General features: G+C 49.1%; 1 protein-coding gene across 1 annotated transcript in view; it reads right to left on the bottom strand.

Annotated features, from left to right (window-relative positions):
* The window catches only part of LOC138752006 (fucolectin-like), a 59,631-nt gene that overhangs the window by 25,769 nt on the left and 10,437 nt on the right, over positions 1 to 23,425 (bottom strand). Inside the window, exon 2 of the mRNA XM_069915151.1 lies at positions 22,804 to 22,897. Coding sequence (XP_069771252.1) covers positions 22,804 to 22,897 — 94 coding nt within the window. The remainder of the gene's footprint in view (positions 1 to 22,803; positions 22,898 to 23,425) is intronic.

Raw genomic sequence — 23,425 nt, 5'->3', positions numbered from 1 at the left:
AATAGAGTTAGAGGACATCCCTCCAAGAATGTATAGATGGAGATTAAACCCCATGCTACTTAAAAGGCAGGATTTTAGAGAATTAATTGAAAGGCAAATTAAAATGTATTTTGAAATAAATACGGAATCAGTGGAAGATAAGTTTATACTATGGGACGCAATGAAAGCGTTCATCAGAGGGCAAATAATAAGTTATGTAACCAAGATGAAAAAGGACTATAATCAGGAAACAGAGCAGTTGGAAAGGGAAATAGTAAATATAGAAAAAGAATTAGCAATGAAGGAAGATACAACTAAAAGAAGAGAATTGGCAGATAAAAAAATAAAATATGAAACACTACAAATATATAAGGTGGAGAAGAACATAATGAAGACAAACAGAAATATTATGAACTCGGGGAAAAAACGCACAAAATTCTAGCATGGCAGCTTAAGACAGAACAAGCTAAGAAAATGGTATTGGCATCAAGGAAAAAAGACAAACAAATCACATATAATCCAACGGAGATTAATGAAAACTTCAGAGAATTCTATGAACAATTATACCAAACTGAAAACGAAGGGAAAGAAGGGAAAATAGATGAATTTTTAACTAAAATTGAACTACCAAAATTACAAATAGAGGAACAAAATAAATTAACAGAACCATTTGAAATAGTAGAAATACAAGAGATAATAAAAAAAATTACCAAATAATAAAACACCAGGAGAGGATGGATTCCCAATAGAATTCTATAAAACATTGAAAGATTTATTAATTCCTCCCCTCCTGGAAGTAATCAACCAGATTGATAAAACACAAAGCTTACCAGATTCATGTAAAACAGCAATAATTACAGTAATACTAAAGCAAGGGAAAGATCCACTCGCACCAGCGTCATGTAGACCAATATCTTTATATAACACAGATTATAAGATAATAGCTAAACTATTAGCAAACAGATTAGCAGAGTATGTACCGAAAATGGTAAATCTAGACCAAACTGGATTTATTAAAAAAAGACGCACAACAGACAATATTTGTAAATTTATTAACTTAATTCATGCAGTAGAAGGGAGTAAAGTGCCAACTGTAGCAGTTGCTTTAGACGCAGAGAAGGCCTTTGACAGAGTAGAATGGAATTATTTATTCAAAGTATTGCAAAAATTCAGTTTACCAGAAGAGTATATTAATGGGATTAAAGCATTATATTAGGGACCATTGGCGAAAGTGACAGTAAATGGATATATATCAAAGCAATTTAACTTAAACAGGTCAACACGGCAGGGATGCCCACTATCACCCTTATTGTTCGCGTTAGCTATAGAACCACTAGCAGAATCGATAAGAACAGAAAATAATATAAAAGGGATAAAAATAAAAGACAAGGAATATAAAATCAGTTTATTTGCGGATGATGTTGTAGTATACTTAGAACCAGAACTATCAATAAAAGAATTATATAAGAAATTGAAGGAATTTGGAGAAGTGTCGGGTTACAAGATTAACATAAATAAAAGTGAAGCAATGCCAATGAATAATGCGGATTTCTCAAAATTTAAGAAGGAATCACCATTCAGATGGCAAATGTAAGCAATAAGATACCTAGGTATACAAATAAATAAAAATCTCGGCCATCTATATAAACTCAATTATTATCCACTAATGAAAAAAATTACAGGACGATTTAGAGCTTTGGAAAGATTTACCATTAACACTAATAGGAAGGATAAACTGTATTAAAATGAAAATTTTCCCAAGGATATTATACCTATTTCAGGCATTGCCAATACACCTGTCAGAGAAATTCTTCAAGGAGTTAAAGAAAATAATAAGGAAATTTTTATGGAAAGGGGGGAAACCGAGGATAGCACTAGATAAATTAACAGAATGGTATCAACAAGGAGGCTTACAACTGCCAAACTTTAAAAATTATTATAGAGCCGCACAATTAAGATACCGATCAGATTTTTATCAAACAGTGGAAAAGCCAGATTGGACTAGATTAGAATTAGATAAAATGGGGGGAAAGATACCTGAACACATATTATATAAATGGGATGAAAAATTGGTACAACGTAGAAGTTCTCCAGTATTACATCATCTACTCAATATTTGGAAAAAATTCATGTAGAAAGGAATAAAACAAATTATCAATTACCAAAACTAATATTCACGCAAAATCAGTTACTCCCTTTTACAATAGATAACCTTTCCTTTAGAGAATGGGATAAAAAAGGGATCAAAAGAATACAAAATTGTTTTTCAGGAAATAGATTATTATCCTTTGAACAAATGAAAGATAAATACAATATAACTCAAGATACATTACCAATTGAGATCCTACTTGAAGGACAAATTAGGAAGCAGTCTGAGGTTCCCAGAGGGAAGTAACCTTGAATATGTGATTACAGATACAATGATAATCAAAAGATTTATAACAAATATGTATATTAAACTGCAAGAAAAGGAGAATGAGGAAACAAATGGTAAAACTAAACAAAAATGTGAACAAGATTTAAATATAAAGATAAAGAATGAAACATGGGAGAAGTTATGTTCTGGAACGATGAGAAATACAATAAATACGAGGTTACGTATGATACAATATAACTGGATACACAGGCTATACATTACACCTCAAAAGTTAAATAAATGGGACCCAACAGTATCTGATAGATGTTTTCGATGTAAAAAAGAAATGGGAACAACAATTCATGCAATCTGGACACGTGAGAAAGTAGAAAAATTTTGGGAAAATCTAAACCAAATATTAAATAAAATTACAGAAAACAATATACCAAAGAATCCAGAGATCTTCCTCCTAAGTAACATAAAAAACAAAGAATTTGGAATTGATTTGGAGGATGCACAAAAAAGATTTGTTAAGATAGCTCTAGCCGTAGCAAAAAAATGTATTATGTCAACCTGGAAATCGGAAGATAATTTGAAAATACAACAATGGTATATAGAAATGAATAAATGTATTCCATTAGAAAAAAATAACATATAGTTTTTTTTAAATTTTTTTATTCTTCACACCATAAACCACATTAACCATGATACATACTTTTTCCTTTTCAAATATATACAGTGCCATTTTCTCCCCCCCTCCCTCCTACCATCTCACCCTCCCTACCACCCCCTCCCGTCCATTTAAAGTACAAAATCTAAGATACATTAAACCAGTCAAACAATGTTGTCATTCAATAAAAATAAACAAGAAATTCCACTGAGTCAATTCTTTTCATTTCCTTCTCCTTTCGTTAATTTAGGTAGTGAATGTCCCCGGTAGGTTTTCGCTATTGTGTTTCATGTAAGGCTCCCATATTTGTTCAAATATTGCAATATTATTTCTTAAACTATATGTTATTTTTTCTAATGGAATACATTTATTCATTTCTATATACCATTGTTGTATTTTCAAATTATCTTCCGATTTCCAGGTTGACATAATACATTTTTTTGCTACGGCTAGAGCTATCTTAACAAATCTTTTTTGTGCACCATCCAAATCAATTCCAAATTCTTTGTTTTTTATGTTACTTAGGAGGAAGATCTCTGGATTCTTTGGTATATTGTTTTCTGTAATTTTATTTAATATTTGGTTTAGATTTTCCCAAAATTTTTCTACTTTCTCACGTGTCCAGATTGCATGAATTGTTGTTCCCATTTCTTTTTTACATCGAAAACATCTATCAGATACTGTTGGGTCCCATTTATTTAACTTTTGAGGTGTAATGTATAGCCTGTGTATCCAGTTATATTGTATCGTACGTAACCTCATATTTATTGTATTTCTCATCGTTCCAGAACATAACTTCTCCCATGTTTCCTTCTTTATCTTTATATTTAAATCTTGTTCCCGTTTTTTTTAGTTTTACCATTTGTTTCCTCATTCTCCTTTTCTTGCAGTTTAATATACATATTTGTTATAAATCTTTTGATTATCATTGTATCTGTAATCACATATTCAAAGTTACTTCCCTCTGGGAACCTCAGACTGCTTCCTAATTTGTCCTTCAATTGGTAATATGCCAGCACTGTATCTTGAGTTATATTGTATTTATCTTTCATTTGTTCAAAGGATAATAATCTATTTCTTGAAAAACAATTTTCTATTCTTTTGATCCCTTTTTTCTCCCATTCTCTAAAGGAAAGGTTATCTATTGTAAAAGGGAGTAACTTGTTTTGCGTCAATATTAGTTTTGGTAATTGATAATTTGTTTTATTTCTTTCTACATGAATCTTTTTCCAAATATTGAGTAGTTGATGTAATACTGGAGAACTTCTATGTTGTACCAATTTTTCATCCCATTTATATAATATGTGTTCAGGTATCTTTTCCCCTATTTTATTTAATTCTAATCTAGTCCAATCTGGCTTTTCCCTTGTTTGATAAAAATCTGATAGGTATCTTAATTGTGCGGCTCTATAATAATTTTTAAAGTTTGGCAGTTGTAAGCCTCCTTGTTTATACCATTCTGTTAATTTATCTAGTGCTATCCTCGGTTTCCCCCCTTTCCATAAAAATTTCCTTATTATTTTCTTTAACTCCTTGAAGAATTTCTCTGTCAGGTGTATTGGCAATGCCTGAAATAGGTATAATATCCTTGGAAAAATGTTCATTTTAATACAGTTTATCTTCCCATTAGTGTTAGTGGTAAATCTTTCCAATGCTCTAAATCGTCCTGTAATTTTTTCATTAGTGGATAGATTTTTATTTATTTGTACACCTAGGTATCTTATTGCTTGCATTTGCCATCTAAATGGTGATTCCTTCTTAAATTTTGAGTAATTCGCATTATTCATAGGCATTACTTCACTTTTGTTTACGTTGATCTTGTAACCCGACACTTCTCCATATTCCTTCAATTTCTTATATAATTCTTTTATTGATAGTTCTGGTTCTGTTAAGTATACTATAACATCATCCGCAAATAAACTGATTTTATATTCCTTATCTTTTATTTTTATCCCTTTAATATTATTTTCTGTTCTTATCAATTCTGCTAGTGGTTCTATAGTTAACGCGAACAATAAAGGTGATAGTGGGCATCCCTGCCGTGTTGACCTGCTTAAGTTAAATTGCTTTGATACATATCCATTTACTGTCACTTTCGCCAATGGTCCCTTATGTAATGCTTTAATCCAATTAATATACTTCTCTGGTAAATTGAATTTTTGCAATACTTTGAATAAATAATTCCATTCTACTCTGTCAAAGGCCTTCTCTGCGTCTAAAGCAACTGCTACTGTTGGCGCTTTACTCCCTTCTACTGCATGAATTAAGTTAATAAATTTACAAATATTGTCTGTTGTGCGTCTTTTTTTGATAAATCCAGTTTGGTCTAAATTTACCATTTTCGGTACCTGTTCTGCTAATCTGTTTGCTAATAGTTTAGCTATTATCTTATAATCTATGTTTAGTAAAGATATTGGTCTATATGACGCTGGTGCGAGTGGATCTTTCCCTTGCTTTAGTATTACTGTAATTATTGCTGTTTTACATGAATCTGGTAAGTTTTGTGTTTTATCAATCTGGTTGATTACTTCCAGGAGGGGCGGAATTAATAAATCTTTCAATGTTTTATAGAATTCTATTGGGAATCCATCCTCTCCTGGTGTTTTATTATTTGGTAATTTTTTAATTACTATTAATCTACTGTTCCAAATGGTTCTGTTAATTTATTTTGTTCCTCTATTTGTAATTTTGGTAGTTCAATTTTAGTTCAAAATTCATCTATTTTCCCTTCTTTTCCTTCGTTTTCAGTTTGGTATAATTGTTCATAGAATTCTCTAAAGTTTTCCTTGATCTCCTTTGGATTATATGTGATTTGTTTGTCTTTTTTCCTTGATGCCAATACCATTCTCTTAGTTTGTTCTGTCTTAAGCTGCCACGCTAGAATGTTGTGTGTTTTTTCCCCTAGTTCATAATATTTCTGTTTTGTCTTCATTATATTCTTCTCCACCTTATATATTTGTAGTGTTTCATATTTTATTTTTTTATCCGCCAATTCTCTTCTTTTAGTTGTATCTTCCTTCATTGCTAATTCTTTTTCTATATTTACTATTTCCCTTTCCAACTGCTCTGTTTCCTGATTATAGTCCTTCTTCATCTTGGTTACATAACTTATTATTTGCCCTCTAATGAACGCTTTCATTGCATCCCATAGTATAAACTTATCTTCCACTGATTCCGTATTTATTTCAAAATACATTTTTATTTGTTTTTCAATAAATTCTCTAAAATCCTGCCCTTTAAGTAGCATGGAATTTAATCTCCATCTATATGTTCTTGGAGGTATCAATATTAAGGGTGAATGGTCCGATGGTATTCTAGCTTTATATTCTGTTTTTCGAACTCTGTCTTGCATGCGAGCTGATAACAGAAATAGGTCTATTCTTGAGTATGTTTTATGTCTAGCCGAGTAATATGAATATTCCTTTTCCTTTGGGTTTTGTTTCCTCCATATATCCAAAAGTTGCATTTCTTCCATCGATTTAATTATAAATTTGGTTACTTTGTTCTTTCTGTTAATTTTTTTTCCCAGTTTTATCCATGTTTGAATCCAAATTAAGGTTGAAATCCCCTCCTATTAATATGTTCCCTTGCGTATCTGCTATCTTCAAAAATATATCTTGCATAAACTTTTGTCTTCTTCATTAGGTGAATATACATTGAGTAGATTCCAAAACTCCGAATATATCTGACATTTTATCATTACATATCTCCCTGCTGGATCTATTATTTCCTCTTCTATTTTAAATGGCACATTTTTACTAATTAATATAGCTACTCCTCTTGCTTTTGAATTATACGACGCTGCTGTTACGTGTCCTACCCAATCTCTCTTTAATTTCTTGTGCTCCAATTCAGTTAAATGTGTTTCTTGCACAAATGCTATATCAATTTTTTCTTTAAAAAATAACATATAGTTTAAGAAATAATATTGAAATATTTGAACAAATATGGGAGCCTTACATTAAATACAATAGAGAAAACCTACCGGGGACATTCACTACCTAAATTAACGAAAGGAAAAGGAAATGAAAAGAATTGACTCAGTGGAATTTCTTGTTTATTTTTGTTGAATGACAACATTGTTTGACTGGTTTAATGTATCTTAGATTTTGTACGTTAAGTGGATGGGGGGGGGGAGGTAGGGAGGGTTGGATGGGAGGGGGGGTGGAGAAAATTGCACTGTATATATTTGAAAAGGAAAATGTATGTATCATGGTCAATGTGGTTTATGGTGTGAAAAATAAAAAATTTAAAATAAAAAAAATAACACCAGTCCCAACAATCGAATCAGAATTTCCTGTCATCAACAAGTCACAAAATTTGTTTTGTGCTAGCCTCACAGGGCAAACATTTATATAAACCACCTTATAACAATAAATAAAAATAATGGATGAAAAGTCAAAGTGAGGCATTGTCTGGTTCACTGATCATTCAGGAATCTGATGGCAGGGAGGGGGGTGGTGGGGGAAGCTGTCCTTGAGCCGCTGGGTGCTCGTCTTCAGGCTTCTGTACCTTTCCCCAAAGGTAGCCTGGTTGATGGGGGTCTTTGAGGATAAAGGCTATTTTTCTTTAAGACCCCACCTCATGCAGGTGTCCACGATGGAGTGAAATCTGGTGCCCGTGATGTTGCAGGCCGAGGTAACAACCCCCTGGTGTTTATTCTTGTCCTGAGAGTTGGTGCCTCTGTACCAGACAGTGATGTAGCCGGTTAGAATACTCTCCACGATCCACCTGTGGAAGTTTTGCAGAGTCTTCAGTGAAACCTCACAGAGTCCAGCCACTGGCGAGCCTTCTTTGTGATTGCATCAACGTGGAGGCTCCAGGGAATGAGTCCCTCGATGGGAACTGGATCATGCTCTCCTGACTCCCTCCTGAAATCCACAATCATCTCCTTCGTTTTGCTGACGTTGAGTGGAAGGTGTTTGACGTCCTTGTGAATCTTCTCAGCAACACCTGATCCCCCATGCGGGGAATCGGTCCAGCTCAGTGGTTCCCAAACTTTATTCTTTGGCCCCCCAGGCCACATCCCAAGCACCCCCATATAACAGTGCAGGGTGAGGATTTAGTGACAGTGCAGGGGGGTGGGGTTAGTAACAGTGCTGAGGGGGGAGTTAGTGACAGGCTGGGGGGGTTAGTGACGGGGGGATGGTTAGTGACGGGCTGAGATGGGTGGGAGTGTCATGGCAGCTACCCAGACCAGCTGTTGCGAGAACACTTTGTCACCATTTATTTTGTTCATGACGGCCACGAAAATCACTGCACTGGCCCTCACCAACTAACCGTCACTAATCCCCACCCCCACTTACACCTCAGTGCCCCCATCCCCCTCACGGCCAAATCATTCCCTGTCCAACTCCCTGTTCCTTTACCCCCCTTCCGTTCCCTCACTGCCCCTTCTCTCACTGCCCCCATTCCTTCACCCCCCCAGTTCCCTCACCCCCCATTCACTCACCCCCCCAGTTCTCTCACCCCCATTCACTCACCCCCGTTCCCTCACCCCCATTCCCTCACCGCCCCAGTTCAGTCACCCCCTGTTGCCTCACCCCCATTCCCTCATTCCCCGTTCCCTCACCCCTATTCCCTCACCCCTTACCATTCCCTCACCATCCCGTTCCCTCACCATCCTTGTTCCCTCACCTCCGTTCCCTCACCCCTATTCCCTCACCCCTCCCTGTTCCCTCACCCCTATTCCCTCACCCCTCCCTGTTCCCTCACCACCTTGTTCCCTCACCATCCCCGTTCCCTCACCCCTATTCCCTCACCCCTCCCCATTCCCTCACCACCCCATTCCATCACCATCCCCGTTCCCTCACCCCTATTCCCTCACTCCTCCCCGTTCCCACACCACCCCATTCCCTCACCATCCCCCATTCCCTCACCCCTACTCCCTCACCCCTCCCCAATCCCTCACTACCCCATTCCATCACCATCCCCATTCCCTCACCCCTATTCCCTCACCCCTCCCCGTTCCCTCACCACCCCATTCCCTCACCATCCCCCATTCCCTCACCCCATTCCCTCATCCACCCGTTCCCTCACCACCCCGTTACCTCACCATCCCCCGTTCCCTCACCCCTACTCCCTCACCCCTCCCCATTCCCTCACCATCCTGTTCCCACACCACCCTGTTCCCTCACCACCCTGTTCCTTCACCGCCTCCCATTTCCTCACCCCTATTCCCTCACCCCTCCCCATTCCCTCACCACCCCATTCCCTCACCATCCCCGTTCCTTCCACCCCTATTCCCTCACCCATCCCCATTCCCTCACCACCCCATTCCATCACCATCCCCATTCCCTCACCCCTATTCCCTCACCCCTCCCCGTTCCCTCACCACCCCATTCCCTCACCATCCCCCGTTCACTCACCCCTACTCCCTCACCCCTCCCCATTCCCTCACACCCCCTGTTCCCTCACCACCCTGTTCCTTCACCGCCTCCCGTTCCCTCACCACCCTGTTCCTTCACCGCCTCCCGTTTCCTCACCACCCCGTTTCCTCACCACCCCGTTTCCTCACCACCCTGTTCCCTCACCACCCTGTTCCTTCACCGCCTCCCATTCCCTCACCACCCTGTTCCCTCACCACCCTGTTCCTTCACCGCCTCCTGTTCCCTCACCACCCTGTTTCCTCACCACCCTGTTCCCTCACCACCCTGTTCCCTCACCACCCCATTCCCTCACCACCCTGTTCCTTCACCGCCTCCCGTTCCCTCACCACCCTGTTACCTCACCACCCTGTTCCTTCACCGCCTCCCGTTCCGTCACCACCCTCTTCCCTCACCACCCTGTTCCTTCACCGCCTCCCGTTTCCTCACCACCCTGTTTCCTCACCACCCTGTTTCCTCACCACCCTGTACCCTCACCACCCTGTTCCCTCACCACCCTGTTCCCTCACCACACTGTTCCTTCACCGCCTCCCGTTTCCTCACCACCCTGTTTCCTCACCACCCTGTTCCCTCACCACCCTGTTCCTTCACCGCCTCCCGTTTCCTCACCACCCTGTTCCCTCACCACCCTGTTCCCTCACCACCCTGTTCCCTCACCACCCTGTTCCCTCACCACCCTGTTCCTTCACCGCCTCCCATTCCCTCACCTCCCTGTTCCCTCACCACCCTGTTCCTTCACCGCCTCCCCTTCCCTCACCACCCTGTTCCTTCACCGCCTCCCGTTTCCTCACCACCCTGTTCCCTCACCACCCTGTTCCCTCACCACTCCATTCCCTCACCACCCTGTTCCTTCACCACCTCCCTTTCCCTCACCACCCTGTTCCCTCACCACCGTGTTCCCTCACCACCCTGTTCCCTCACCACCCCATTCCCTCACCACCCTGTTCCTTCACCGCCTCCTGTTCCCTCACCACCCTGTTCCTTCACTGCCTTCCGTTTCCTCACCACCCTGTTCCCTCACCACCCTGTTCCCTCACCACCCCATTCCCTCACCACCCTGTTCCTTCACCGCCTCCCGTTCCCTCACCACCCTGTTTCCTCACCACCCTGTTCCCTCACCACCCTGTTCCCTCACCACCCCATTCCCTCACCACCCTGTTCCTTCACCGCCTCCTGTTCCCTCGCCACCCTGTTCCTTCACCGCCTCCCGTTTCCTCACCACCCTGTTCCCTCACCACCCTGTTCCCTCACCACCCTGTTCCCTCACCACCCTGTTCCCTCACCACCCCATTCCCTCACCACCCTGTTCCTTCACTGCCTCCCGTTCCCTCACCACCCTGTTTCCTCACCACCCTGTTCCCTCACCACCCTGTTCCCTCACCACCCCATTCCCTCACCACCCTGTTCCTTCACCGCCTCCCGTTCCCTCACCACCCTGTTCCTTCACCACCCTGTTCCCTCACCACCCTGTTCCCTCACCACCCCATTCCCTCACCACCCTGTTCCTTCACCGCCTCCTGTTCCCTCCCCACCCTGTTCCCTCACCACCCTGTTCCTTCACCACCTCCCGTTTCCTCACCACCCTGTTCCCTCACCACCCTGTTACCTCACCACCCCATTCCCTCACCACCCTGTTCCTTCACTGCCTCCTGTTCCCTCACCACCCTGTTCCCTCATCACCCTGTTCCTTCACCGCCTCCCGTTTCCTCACCACCCTGTTCCCTCACAACCCTGTTCCTTCACCGCCTCCTGTTTCCTCACCACCCTGTTCCCTCACCACCCTGTTCCCTCACCACCCCATTCCCTCACCACCCTGTTCCTTCACCGCCCTGTTCCCTCACCACCCTGTTCCCTCACCACCCTGTTCCCTCACCACCCTGTTCCCTCACCACCCTGTTCCCTCACCACCCTGTTCCTTCACCGCCTCCCGTTCCCTCACCACCCTGTTCCCTCACCACCCTGTTCCTTCACCGCCTCCCCTTCCCTCACCACCCTGTTCCTTCACTGCCTCCCGTTTCCTCACCACCCTGTTCCCTCACCACCCTGTTCCCTCTCCACCCCATTCCCTCACCACCCTGTTCCTTCACCACCTCCCGTTCCCTCACCACCCTGTTCCCTCACCACCCCATTCCCTCACCACCCTGTTCCTTCACCACCTCCTGTTCGCTCACCACCCTGTTCCCTCACCACCCTGTTCCTTCACCGCCTCCCGTTTCCTCACCACCCTGTTCCCTCACAACCCTGTTCCCTCACCACCCCATTCCCTCACCACCCTGTTCCTTCACCGCCTCCCGTTCCCTCACCACCCTGTTTCCTCACCACCCTGTTCCCTCACCACCCTGTTCCCTCACCACCCCATTCCCTCACCACCTTGTTCCTTCACCGCCTCATGTTCCCTCACCACCCTGTTCCCTCACCACCCTGTTCCTTCACCGCCTCCCGTTTCCTCACCACCCTGTTCCCTCACCACCCTGTTCCCTCACCATCCTGTTCCCTCACCACCCTGTTCCCTCACCACCCTGTTCCTTCACCGCCTCCCGTTTCCTCACCACCCTGTGCCCTCACCACCCAGTTCCTTCACCGCCTCCCGTTTCCTCACCACCCCGTTCCCTCACCACCCTGTTCCTTCACCGCCTCACGTTTCCTCACCACCCCGTTCCCTCACCACCCTGTTCCTTCACCGCCTCCCGTTTCCTCACCACCCCATTCCCTCACCACCCTGTTCCTTCACCGCCTCCTGTTCCCTCACCACCCTGTTCCCTCACCACCCTTTTCGTTCACCGCCTCCCATTTCCTCACCACCCTGTTCCCTCACCGCCCTGTTCCCTCACCACCCTGTTCCCTCACCACCCTGTTCCTTCACCGCCTCCCGTTTCCTCACCACCCTGTTCCCTCACCACCCTGTTCCCTCACCACCCTGTTCCCTCACCACCCTGTTCCCTCACCACCCTGTTCCCTCACCACCCTGTTCCCTCACCACCCTGTTCCTTCACCGCCTCCCATTCCCCCACCTCCCTGTTCCCTCACCACCCTGTTCCTTCACCGCCTCCCCTTCCCTCACCACCCTGTTCCTTCACCGCCTCCCGTTTCCTCACCACCCTGTTCCCTCACCACGCTGTTCCCTCACCACCCCATTCCCTCACCACCCTGTTCCTTCACCACCTCCCTTACCCTCACCACCCTGTTCCCTCACCACCCTGTTCCCTCACCACCCTGTTCCCTCACCACCCCATTCCCTCACCACCCTGTTCCTTCACCGCCTCCCGTTCCCTCACCACCCTGTTACCTCACCACCCTGTTCCTTCACCGCCTCCCGTTCCGTCACCACCCTCTTCCCTCACCACCCTGTTCCTTCACCGCCTCCCGTTTCCTCACCACCCTGTTCCCTCACCACACTGTTCCTTCACCGCCTCCCGTTTCCTCACCACCCTGTTCCCTCACCACCCTGTTCCCTCACCACCCTGTTCCCTCACCACCCTGTTCCTTCACCGCCTCCCGTTTCCTCACCACCCTGTTCCCTCACCACCCTGTTCCCTCACCACCCTGTTCCTTCACCGCCTCCCGTTCCCTCACCACCCTGTTCCTTCACCGCCTCCCGTTCCCTCACCACCCTGTTCCCTCACCACCCTGTTCCCTCACCACCCCATTCGCTCACCACCCTGTTTCTTCACCGCCTCCTGTTCCCTCACCACCCTGTTCCCTCACCACCCTGTTCCCTCACCACCCTGTTCCCTCACCACCCCATTCCCTCACCACCCTGTTCCTTCACCGCCTCCTGTTCCCTCACCACCCTGTTCCCTCACCACCCTGTTCCTTCACCGCCTCCCGTTTCCTCACCACCCTGTTCCCTCACCACCCTGTTCCCTCACCACCCTGTTCCCTCACCACCCTGTTCCTTCACCACCCTGTTCCTTCACCGCCTCCCGTTCCCTCACCACCCTGTTCCTTCACCGCCTCCAGTTTCCTCACCACCCTGTTCCCTCACCACCCTGTTCCCTCACCACCCCATTCCCTCACCACCCTGTTCCTTCACCGCCTCCCGTTCCCTCACCACCCTGTTCCCTCACCACCCTGTTCCTTCACCGCCTCCCGTTCCCTCACCACCCTGTTCCCTCACCACACTGTTCCTTCACCGCCTCCCGTTTCCTCACCACCCTGTTTCCTCACCACCCTGTTCCCTCACCACCCTGTTCCTTCACCGCCTCCCGTTTCCTCACCACCCTGTTCCCTCACCACCCTGTTCCCTCACCACCCTGTTCCCTCACCACCCTGTTCCCTCACCACCCTGTTCCCTCACCACCCTGTTCCTTCACCGCCTCCCATTCCCTCACCTCCCTGTTCCCTCACCACCCTGTTCCTTCACCGCCTCCCCTTCCCTCACCACCCTGTTCCTTCACCGCCACCCGTTTCCTCACCACCCTGTTCCCTCACCACCCTGTTCCCTCACCACCCCATTCCCTCACCACCCTGTTCCTTCACCACCTCCCTTTCCCTCACCACCCTGTTCCCTCACCACCGTGTTCCCTCACCACCCTGTTCCCTCACCACCCCATTCCCTCACCACCCTGTTCCTTCACCGCCTCCTGTTCCCTCACCACCCTGTTCCTTCACTGCCTTCCGTTTCCTCACCACCCTGTTCCCTCACCACCCTGTTCCCTCACCACCCCATTCCCTCACCACCCTGTTCCTTCACCGCCTCCCGTTCCCTCACCACCCTGTTTCCTCACCACCCTGTTCCCTCACCACCCTGTTCCCTCACCACCCCATTCCCTCACCACCCTGTTCCTTCACCGCCTCCTGTTCCCTCGCCACCCTGTTCCTTCACCGCCTCCCGTTTCCTCACCACCCTGTTCCCTCACCACCCTGTTCCCTCACCACCCTGTTCCCTCACCACCCTGTTCCCTCACCACCCCATTCCCTCACCACCCTGTTCCTTCACTGCCTCCCGTTCCCTCACCACCCTGTTTCCTCACCACCCTGTTCCCTCACCACCCTGTTCCCTCACCACCCCATTCCCTCACCACCCTGTTCCTTCACCGCCTCCCGTTCCCTCACCACCCTGTTCCTTCACCACCCTGTTCCCTCACCACCCTGTTCCCTCACCACCCTGTTCCCTCACTACCCCATTCCCTCACCACCCTGTTCCTTCACTGCCTCCCGTTCCCTCACCACCCTGTTTCCTCACCACCCTGTTCCCTCACCACCCTGTTCCCTCACCACCCTGTTCCCTCACCACCCTGTTCCTTCACCGCCTCCCGTTTCCTCACCACCCTGTTCCCTCACCACCCTGTTCCCTCACCACCCTGTTCCTTCACCGCCTCCCGTTCCCTCACCACCCTGTTCCTTCACCGCCTCCCGTTCCCTCACCACCCTGTTCCCTCACCACCCTGTTCCCTCACCACCCCATTCGCTCACCACCCTGTTTCTTCACCGCCTCCTGTTCCCTCACCACCCTGTTCCCTCACCACCCTTTTCCCTCACCACCCTGTTCCCTCACCACCCCATTCCCTCACCACCCTGTTCCTTCACCGCCTCCTGTTCCCTCACCACCCTGTTTCCTCACCACCCTGTTCCCTCACCACCCTGTTCCCTCACCACCCCATTCCCTCACCACCCTGTTCCTTCACCGCCTCCTGTTCCCTCGCCACCCTGTTCCTTCACCGCCTCCCGTTTCCTCACCACCCTGTTCCCTCACCACCCTGTTCCCTCACCACCCTGTTCCCTCACCACCCTGTTCCCTCACCACCCCATTCCCTCACCACCCTGTTCCTTCACTGCCTCCCGTTCCCTCACCACCCTGTTTCCTCACCACCCTGTTCCCTCACCACCCTGTTCCCTCACCACCCCATTCCCTCACCACCCTGTTCCTTCACCGCCTCCCGTTCCCTCACCACCCTGTTCCTTCACCACCCTGTTCCCTCACCACCCTGTTCCCTCACCAACCCATTCCCTCACCACCCTGTTCCTTCACCGCCTCCTGTTCCCTCCCCACCCTGTTCCCTCACCACCCTGTTCCTTCACCACCTCCCGTTTCCTCACCACCCTGTTCCCTCACCACCCTGTTACCTCACCACCCCATTCCCTCACCACCCTGTTCCTTCACTGCCTCCTGTTCCCTCACCACCCTGTTCCCTCATCACCCTGTTCCTTCACCGCCTCCCGTTTCCTCACCACCCTGTTCCCTCACCACCCTGTTCCTTCACCGCCTCCTGTTCCCTCACAACCCTGTTCCTTCACCGCCTCCCGTTTCCTCACCACCCTGTTCCCTCACCACCCTGTTCCCTCACCACCCTGTTCCCTCACCACCCTGTTCCCTCACCACCCTGTTCCTTCACCGCCTCCCGTTCCCTCACCACCCTGTTCCCTCACCACCCTGTTCCTTCACCGCCTCCCCTTCCCTCACCACCCTGTTCCTTCACTGCCTCCCGTTTCCTCACCACCCTGTTCCCTCACCACCCTGTTCCCTCTCCACCCCATTCCCTCACCACCCTGTTCCTTCACCACCTCCCGTTCCCTCACCACCCTGTTCCCTCACCACCCCATTCCCTCACCACCCTGTTCCTTCACCACCTCCTGTTCGCTCACCACCCTGTTCCCTCACCACCCTGTTCCTTCACCGCCTCCCGTTTCCTCACCACCCTGTTCCCTCACAACCCTGTTCCCTCACCACCCCATTCCCTCACCACCCTGTTCCTTCACCGCCTCCCGTTCCCTCACCACCCTGTTTCCTCACCACCCTGTTCCCTCACCACCCTGTTCCCTCACCACCCCATTCCCTCACCACCTTGTTCCTTCACCGCCTACTGTTCCCTCACCACCCTGTTCCCTCACCACCCTGTTCCTTCACCGCCTCCCGTTTCCTCACCACCCTGTTCCCTCACCACCCTGTTCCCTCACCATCCTGTTCCCTCACCACCCTGTTCCCTCACCACCCTGTTCCTTCACCGCCTCCCGTTTCCTCACCACCCTGTGCCCTCACCACCCAGTTCCTTCACCGCCTCCCGTTTCCTCACCACCCCGTTCCCTCACCACCCTGTTCCTTCACCGCCTCCCGTTTCCTCACCACCCCGTTCCCTCACCACCCTGTTCCTTCACCGCCTCCCGTTTCCTCACCACCCCATTCCCTCACCACCCTGTTCCTTCACCGCCTCCTGTTCCCTCACCACCCTGTTCCCTCACCACCCTGTTCCTTCACCGCCTCCCATTTCCTCACCACCCTGTTCCCTCACCGCCCTGTTCCCTCACCACCCTGTTCCCTCACCACCCTGTTCCTTCACCGCCTCCCGTTTCCTCACCACCCTGTTCCTTCACCGCCTCCCGTTTCCTCACCACCCTGTTCCCTCACCACCCTGTTCCCTCACCACCCTGTTCCCTCACCACCCTGTTCCCTCACCACCCTGTTCCCTCACCACCCTGTTCCCTCACCACCCTGTTCCTTCACCGCCTCCCATTCCCCCACCTCCCTGTTCCCTCACCACCCTGTTCCTTCACCGCCTCCCCTTCCCTCACCACCCTGTTCCTTCACCGCCTCCCGTTTCCTCACCACCCTGTTCCCTCACCACGCTGTTCCCTCACCACCCCATTCCCTCACCACCCTGTTCCTTCACCACCTCCCTTACCCTCACCACCCTGTTCCCTCACCACCCTGTTCCCTCACCACCCTGTTCCCTCAGCACCCCATTCCCTCACCACCCTGTTCCTTCACCGCCTCCTGTTCCCTCACCACCCTGTTCCTTCACTGCCTTCCGTTTCCTCACCACCCTGTTCCCTCACCACCCTGTTCCCTCACCACCCTGTTCCCTCACCACCCCATTCCCTCACCACCCTGTTCCTTCACCGCCTCCCGTTCCCTCACCACCCTGTTTCCTCACCACCCTGTTCCCTCACCACCCTGTTCCCTCACCACCCCATTCCCTCACCACCCTGTTCCTTCACCGCCTCCTGTTCCCTCGCCACCCTGTTCCTTCACCGCCTCCCGTTTCCTCACCACCCTGTTCCCTCACCACCCTGTTCCCTCACCACCCTGTTCCCTCACCACCCTGTTCCCTCACCACCCCATTCCCTCGCCACCCTGTTCCTTCACCGCCTCCCGTTCCCTCACCACCCTGTTTCCTCACCACCCTGTTCCCTCACCACCCTGTTCCCTCACCACCCCATTCCCTCACCACCCTGTTCCTTCACCGCCTCCCGTTCCCTCACCACCCTGTTCCCTCACCACCCTGTTCCCTCACCACCGTGTTCCCTCACCACCCCATTCCCTCACCACCCTGTTCCTTCACCGCCTCCTGTTCCCTCCCCACCCTGTTCCCTCACCACCCTGTTCCTTCACCACCTCCCGTTTCCTCACCACCCTGTTCCCTCACCACCCTGTTACCTCACCACCCCATTCCCTCACCACCCTGTTCCTTCACTGCCTCCTGTTCCCTCACCACCCTGTTCCCTCATCACCCTGTTCCTTCACCGCCTCCCGTTTCCTCACCACCCTGTTCCCTCACCACCCTGTTCCTTCACCGCCTCCTGTTCCCTCACAACCCTGTTCCTTCACCGCCTCCCATTTCCTCACCACCCTGTTCCCTCACCACCCTGTTCCCTCACCACCCCATTCCCTCACCACCCTGTTCCTTCACCGCCCTGTTCCCTCACCACCCTGTTCCCTCACCACCCTGTTCCCTCACCACCCTGTTCATTCACCGCCTCCCCTTCCCTCACCACCCTGTTCCTTCACTGCCTCCCGTTTCCTCACCACCCTGTTCCCTCACCACCCTGTTCCCTCTCCACCCCATTCCCTCACCACCCTGTTCCTTCACCACCTCCCGTTCCCTCACCACCCTGTTCCCTCACCACCCCATTCCCTCACCACCCTGTTCCTTCACCACCTCCTGTTCGCTCACCACCCTGTTCCCTCACCACCCTGTTCCTTCACCGCCTCCCGTTTACTCACCACCCTGTTCCCTCACAACCCTGTTCCCTCACCACCCCATTCCCTCACCACCCTGTTCCTTCACCGCCTCCCGTTCCCTCACCACCCTGTTTCCTCACCACCCTGTTCCCTCACCACCCTGTTCCCTCACCACCCCATTCCCTCACCACCCTGTTCCTTCACCGCCTCCTGTTCCCTCACCACCCTGTTCCCTCACCACCCTGTTCCTTCACCGCCTCCCGTTTCCTCACCACCCTGTTCCCTCACCACCCTGTTCCCTCACCACCCTGTTCCCTCACCACCCTGTTCCCTCACCACCCTGTTCCTTCACCGCCTCCCGTTTCCTCACCACCCTGTGCCCTCACCACCCAGTTCCTTCACCGCCTCCCGTTTCCTCACCACCCCGTTCCCTCACCACCCTGTTCCTTCACCGCCTCCCGTTTCCTCACCACCCCGTTCCCTCACCACCCTGTTCCTTCACCGCCTCCCGTTTCCTCACCACCCCATTCCCTCACCACCCTGTTCCTTCACCTCCTCCTGTTCCCTCACCACCCTGTTCCCTCACCACCCTGTTCCTTCACCGCCTCCCATTTCCTCACCACCCTGTTCCCTCACCGCCCTGTTCCCTCACCACCCTGTTCCCTCACCACCCTGTTCCCTCACCACCCTGTTCCTTCACCGCCTCCCGTTTCCTCACCACCCTGTTCCCTCACCACCCTGTTCCTTCACCGCCTCCCGTTTCCTCACCACCCTGTTCCCTCACCACCCTGTTCCTTCACCGCCTCCCGTTTCCTCACCACCCTGTTCCCTCACCACCCTGTTCCTTCACCGCCTCCCGTTTCCTCACCACCCTGTTCCCTCACCACCCTGTTCCTTCACCGCCTCCCGTTTCCTCACTGCCCCCTATTCTCTCATTGCCACAGCAGCAACCATTTTGGGAACTATCGTCTAGCTCATCCCGCCCCCCCCCCCCCACCAATGAACACAGACCTAGAGCCGATAAACGTTCCTCATTCGATAGCCCCTGTCATCCTGGAACCATCCTGTCAATCTCTGGACTCTCTCCACATCATTACATCCCTTCTCAGATGAGGGTCCAAAAACTGCACACAGTTCTCCAACTGAGGCCCCACCAGTGCCCCTTTGAGCCTCATCAACACCACTTTACTCTTGTACACTATTCCCCTTGAAATGAATGCAACATTGAATTCATTTTCTTTATGCATGAGGACCCCCAAGTCCCTTTGCTCTTCTGAATTTTGAATTTCCTCCCCATCCAAAAAATAATCTGCCTGTTTATTTCCTCTTCCAAAGTGTGCAACCTTACCTTTCTCAACATTGTGTCTCATTTCCCCACTCTCCTAAGCTGTCCAAGTCTCTCTGCAACGATTCAGTTTCTTCCCTACTCCACCACCTGTCTTGTCGTCTGCAAACTTGGCCACAAAACCATTCAGTCCATAATCTAAATCAATATACATTGTAAAAAGAAGTGGTCCCAACACCGACCCCTGCAGACACCACTAGTCACTGGCAACGGGATCCCTTTATTCCCACCCTTTGCTTCCTGCCCATCAGCCAATGCTCCACCCAGTCTAATATCTTCCCCGTAATTCCACGGGATTTCTCCTTATTAACCAACCTCTTCTGTGGCACCTTTTGGGAATAGACAATTCTCATCATTTAAAGTTTTAAGATTGTTCTAACCTTGATGTTGGTTTCCGAGTGGCTGATACCCACATGCGAGGGCTTTTTTTGTTAATGGAAGGGGTTTTGATTAAAGGGCCTTTTCTTTGATTGATATATTTTAAATATAACTGTATGATTTAAGGGTTTTGCTTAATTTAAATGTATTCTCTCCTTTCTTTATTGTGGCTGTGCTTTGGAAATCATTTCTATGATTCTGTTTGGTGAGGTTTTTAATTTTCTTTCTTCTGAACAACTTTACTGGTTTTCAATATTTTGAAAAGCATAGAAAGAGCCCAGCCCCATCCGTGTCTCCGGTCCGATGGGCATTTATCAACCCCTGAGGGGATCAGATCAGGTTTCTTTCCCAGTGCAGAGGGTGAGGGTTTAAGGTGAGAGGGGCCTCAGGGTCATGATTGACACAGAAGGTGGGGGGCATGGAACCGGCTTCCAGAGGGAGGGGTGCAGGCAAAGACTGCAGAGGGGCGTGGATGGGCAAGGTTCATACGGACATGGGACATATTGGGGGCTGGGAAGTGATGGTGTTGCATGTGTATGTGGAGTGCAAGAGGGCGCAGCCCCTTCTTCACCCATCTGAAGGAGGGGCTGTTCCTCAAGTTCTGCCCCGTGCTCCTGATCTACGGCCGCCTAGTGTGGGGGGGTGGGTGGGTAGTCGAGTGTTTGGAGGATCTCCTTGTGGGGTTCTCACTGGGCCTGGTGAAACTGTCTATGCATGCATCAGGGCAATGGCTGGTCGAGGGGGTGGGGAGATCTGACTGCCTGCCCCTCTTTTCGGGGTTACATCCGGGTCAGTGCGGTGTTGGATGCAGTGTCTGAGGGGGCCGGTGGGCGAGTTCCGGGAACGGGGGCCCCCCAGGGGATCGCATGTGTGGTTGATGGTGAGAATCGTGTTTTAATTTGATGTAAAGTACTGTGTAATAGAGAGGGGGGAGTGATTACTGCTTCCACAAGCTGTCGCCACCTGGTAATGATGGATTTTAGTTGAAGATCTGTCTGTGTTTTGTGTTTTGTAATGTTGTAGTTTCAAATAATAATATTTTCTATAGGCAAGAAATTTGAAAATCGCCAGATGCAAAGGGACCTGGGATTCCTTGTGCAGGAGCCTGAAGGGAAACTTGTAGGTTGAGTCGGTGGTAAAGAAGGTAAATGCAATGTTGGCGTTCACTTCCACAGGAATAGAATCTCAGAGCAGGGATGTGATGTTGGGGGTTTATAAGGCCCTGGTGAGGCCTCATGGAGATTGTGAGCAGTTTTGGGCTCCTCATTTAAGAAAGGATGAGCTGTTGTTGGAGAGGCTTCAGAGGAGGTTCACAAGGATGATTCCGGGAATGAAAGGGTTATCATACAAGGAACGTTTGATAGATCTAGGACTGTACCCGGAATTCAGGAGAATGAGGGGGGATCTCCATGAAACATTTTAAAAGTTGAATGGTGAGGACAGAGTAAATGTAGAAAGGTCGTTTCCCACGGTGGGAGAGTCTGGGACAAGAGGGCACAACTTCAGCATCTAAGGGTGTCCACATAGAACAGAGATGTGTCAGAATTCCTTCAGCCAGAGGGTGGTGAAACTGTGGAATTTGTTGCCACAGGTAGTTGTGGAGGCCAGGTCATTGGGTGTATTTAAGGCAGAGATTGGCAGGTTCTTCACTAGCCAGGGCATCAGAGGTTCTGGGGAGAAGGCCGGGCAGTGGGGCTGAGTGGGGAAATGGGTCAGCTCATGATTAAATGGTGGGGCAGACTCGATGTTTCTACTCCTATGGTCTTGACTGCCCTGGGGGAGGGGGAACATGAGGAGATGGACTGATCTGGGGAACACAAGGGAAGGGACACCAATCAAGTGACTGACACGTGGGGCATGGGGAGAGGGGCTGATCCGGGGAGCGAACGGACTCGACGGAAGTTATCTGAAAGTCAAGGAGAGAGGCTTGGTGTGGAAGTCGTTCCGTATCTCTGAAATGAAATCAGACTGCAAAAGAACGCACGGCAAAAATATCTCTTCAAAGCATTCAGGCTTTATTATAAATATTCAATTTGTGTACGGGAAGCCAGGATGACTAGTCAGGAGATGTCTCAAGCAGACATTTCCCTATGAACTAACCCAGTGTGTAAAAGTAGATGACACAATTGTGTGATGACATTGTTTAATGGGTTTAATGTATTGTATATGTTGAACGTTTAGTGGGCGGGGAGAGGGGTGGGAAGGAGGGAGGGGAGGGGAAAAAAGGGGAGAAAATGACACTGGGTATATTCAAGAGGGAAATGTTTGTGTGTATTTTGGTCAATATGATTCATAGTGTGAAAAATAATTTTTTTTTAAAAAAAGCAGACATCTCCCTGAAGCCTCAGCTCTCACTTCAAAGATACCGATGGTTGCTTCTCTATTTATACAATTTCAAATGAGTAAAGGGCAGAACGACCCTCACGCTTAATGTTATACCATTCTCTATATGAAAATATGGTTTCCCACCCCTGGACTCTGGCTTTTTGGTGTTTACTGTTCAAAAACAAAGTAGAATATGTTGCGGGCTGAGATTGCCCCGAAAAATACAAAACTAATGATGTTTCGCTAACTTGTCTTGTTTTTCATTGTATCTGTCCTTGCAGAGTCTGTATAATCGGTGCCTATTCTCATAGCATTCTTGCAAGGTCATATTTGCAAGGTCAGTTTTCAGCCATCTTATGTCACATTAAAGGTTTGTCAGCCATCTTGTGTTAAAAGCAAAAGCTTTAGCATTGAGATACAAGTCAAAAGCATCTCAAAATATAAATTGTCCTTCTCCATCAGTACCTCATGAGGAAGTGGCTTTCCTTCCCATTTCACCATCCCTGGCATCACCAACGGTTTGCCTGTTGTGCCATAGTGTCCTTCCCCAACTGCCGGTCTGTGGGGACAAATTCAGCTTCTGCAAAATCTCACACAGTCAGAGAGTGTGGAAGCAGGCCCTTTGGCCCACATTGCACATGCCAACCAAGGTCTCGCCCCACCTGCCTGCGTTTGGCCCCATTTCTCCACCCAATCCAGGTATCTGCCCAGTTTATATCTTACACATTGCAATAGGACCTGCCTCAAAGCCCGTTCCACACACCCACCACCTCTCTGTTCAGTCTTTCACCAGCCATCCCTCCCAATTTAAACCTGTGTCCCCTGGTTACTGATTCCTTGACCCTGGGCAAAAGACTCTTTGCGTCCACCCGATCCATTCCTCGCATGATTTTGTCCACCTCTGTGAGATCACCTCTCATCCTCCTGCACTCCAAAGGATAAAGTCCTCACTGCTTGTTTTCCTTACTTCCCACAACTCTTTTGGCTCCATACAAAGCCGACCTCTCTGATCTTCAAGGGGAACAGTTTTGTCCCTGACTGTCCTTTTTCTCTTAATATACCTGCAGAAACCCTGAGGATTTTCCTT

This window comes from Narcine bancroftii, chromosome 1 (assembly GCF_036971445.1).
Source record: "Narcine bancroftii isolate sNarBan1 chromosome 1, sNarBan1.hap1, whole genome shotgun sequence".
Lineage (NCBI taxonomy): Eukaryota > Metazoa > Chordata > Chondrichthyes > Torpediniformes > Narcinidae > Narcine > Narcine bancroftii.
The sequence above is the reverse complement of the archived record's forward strand: the minus strand, read 5'-3'. Positions and strand labels throughout refer to the sequence as shown.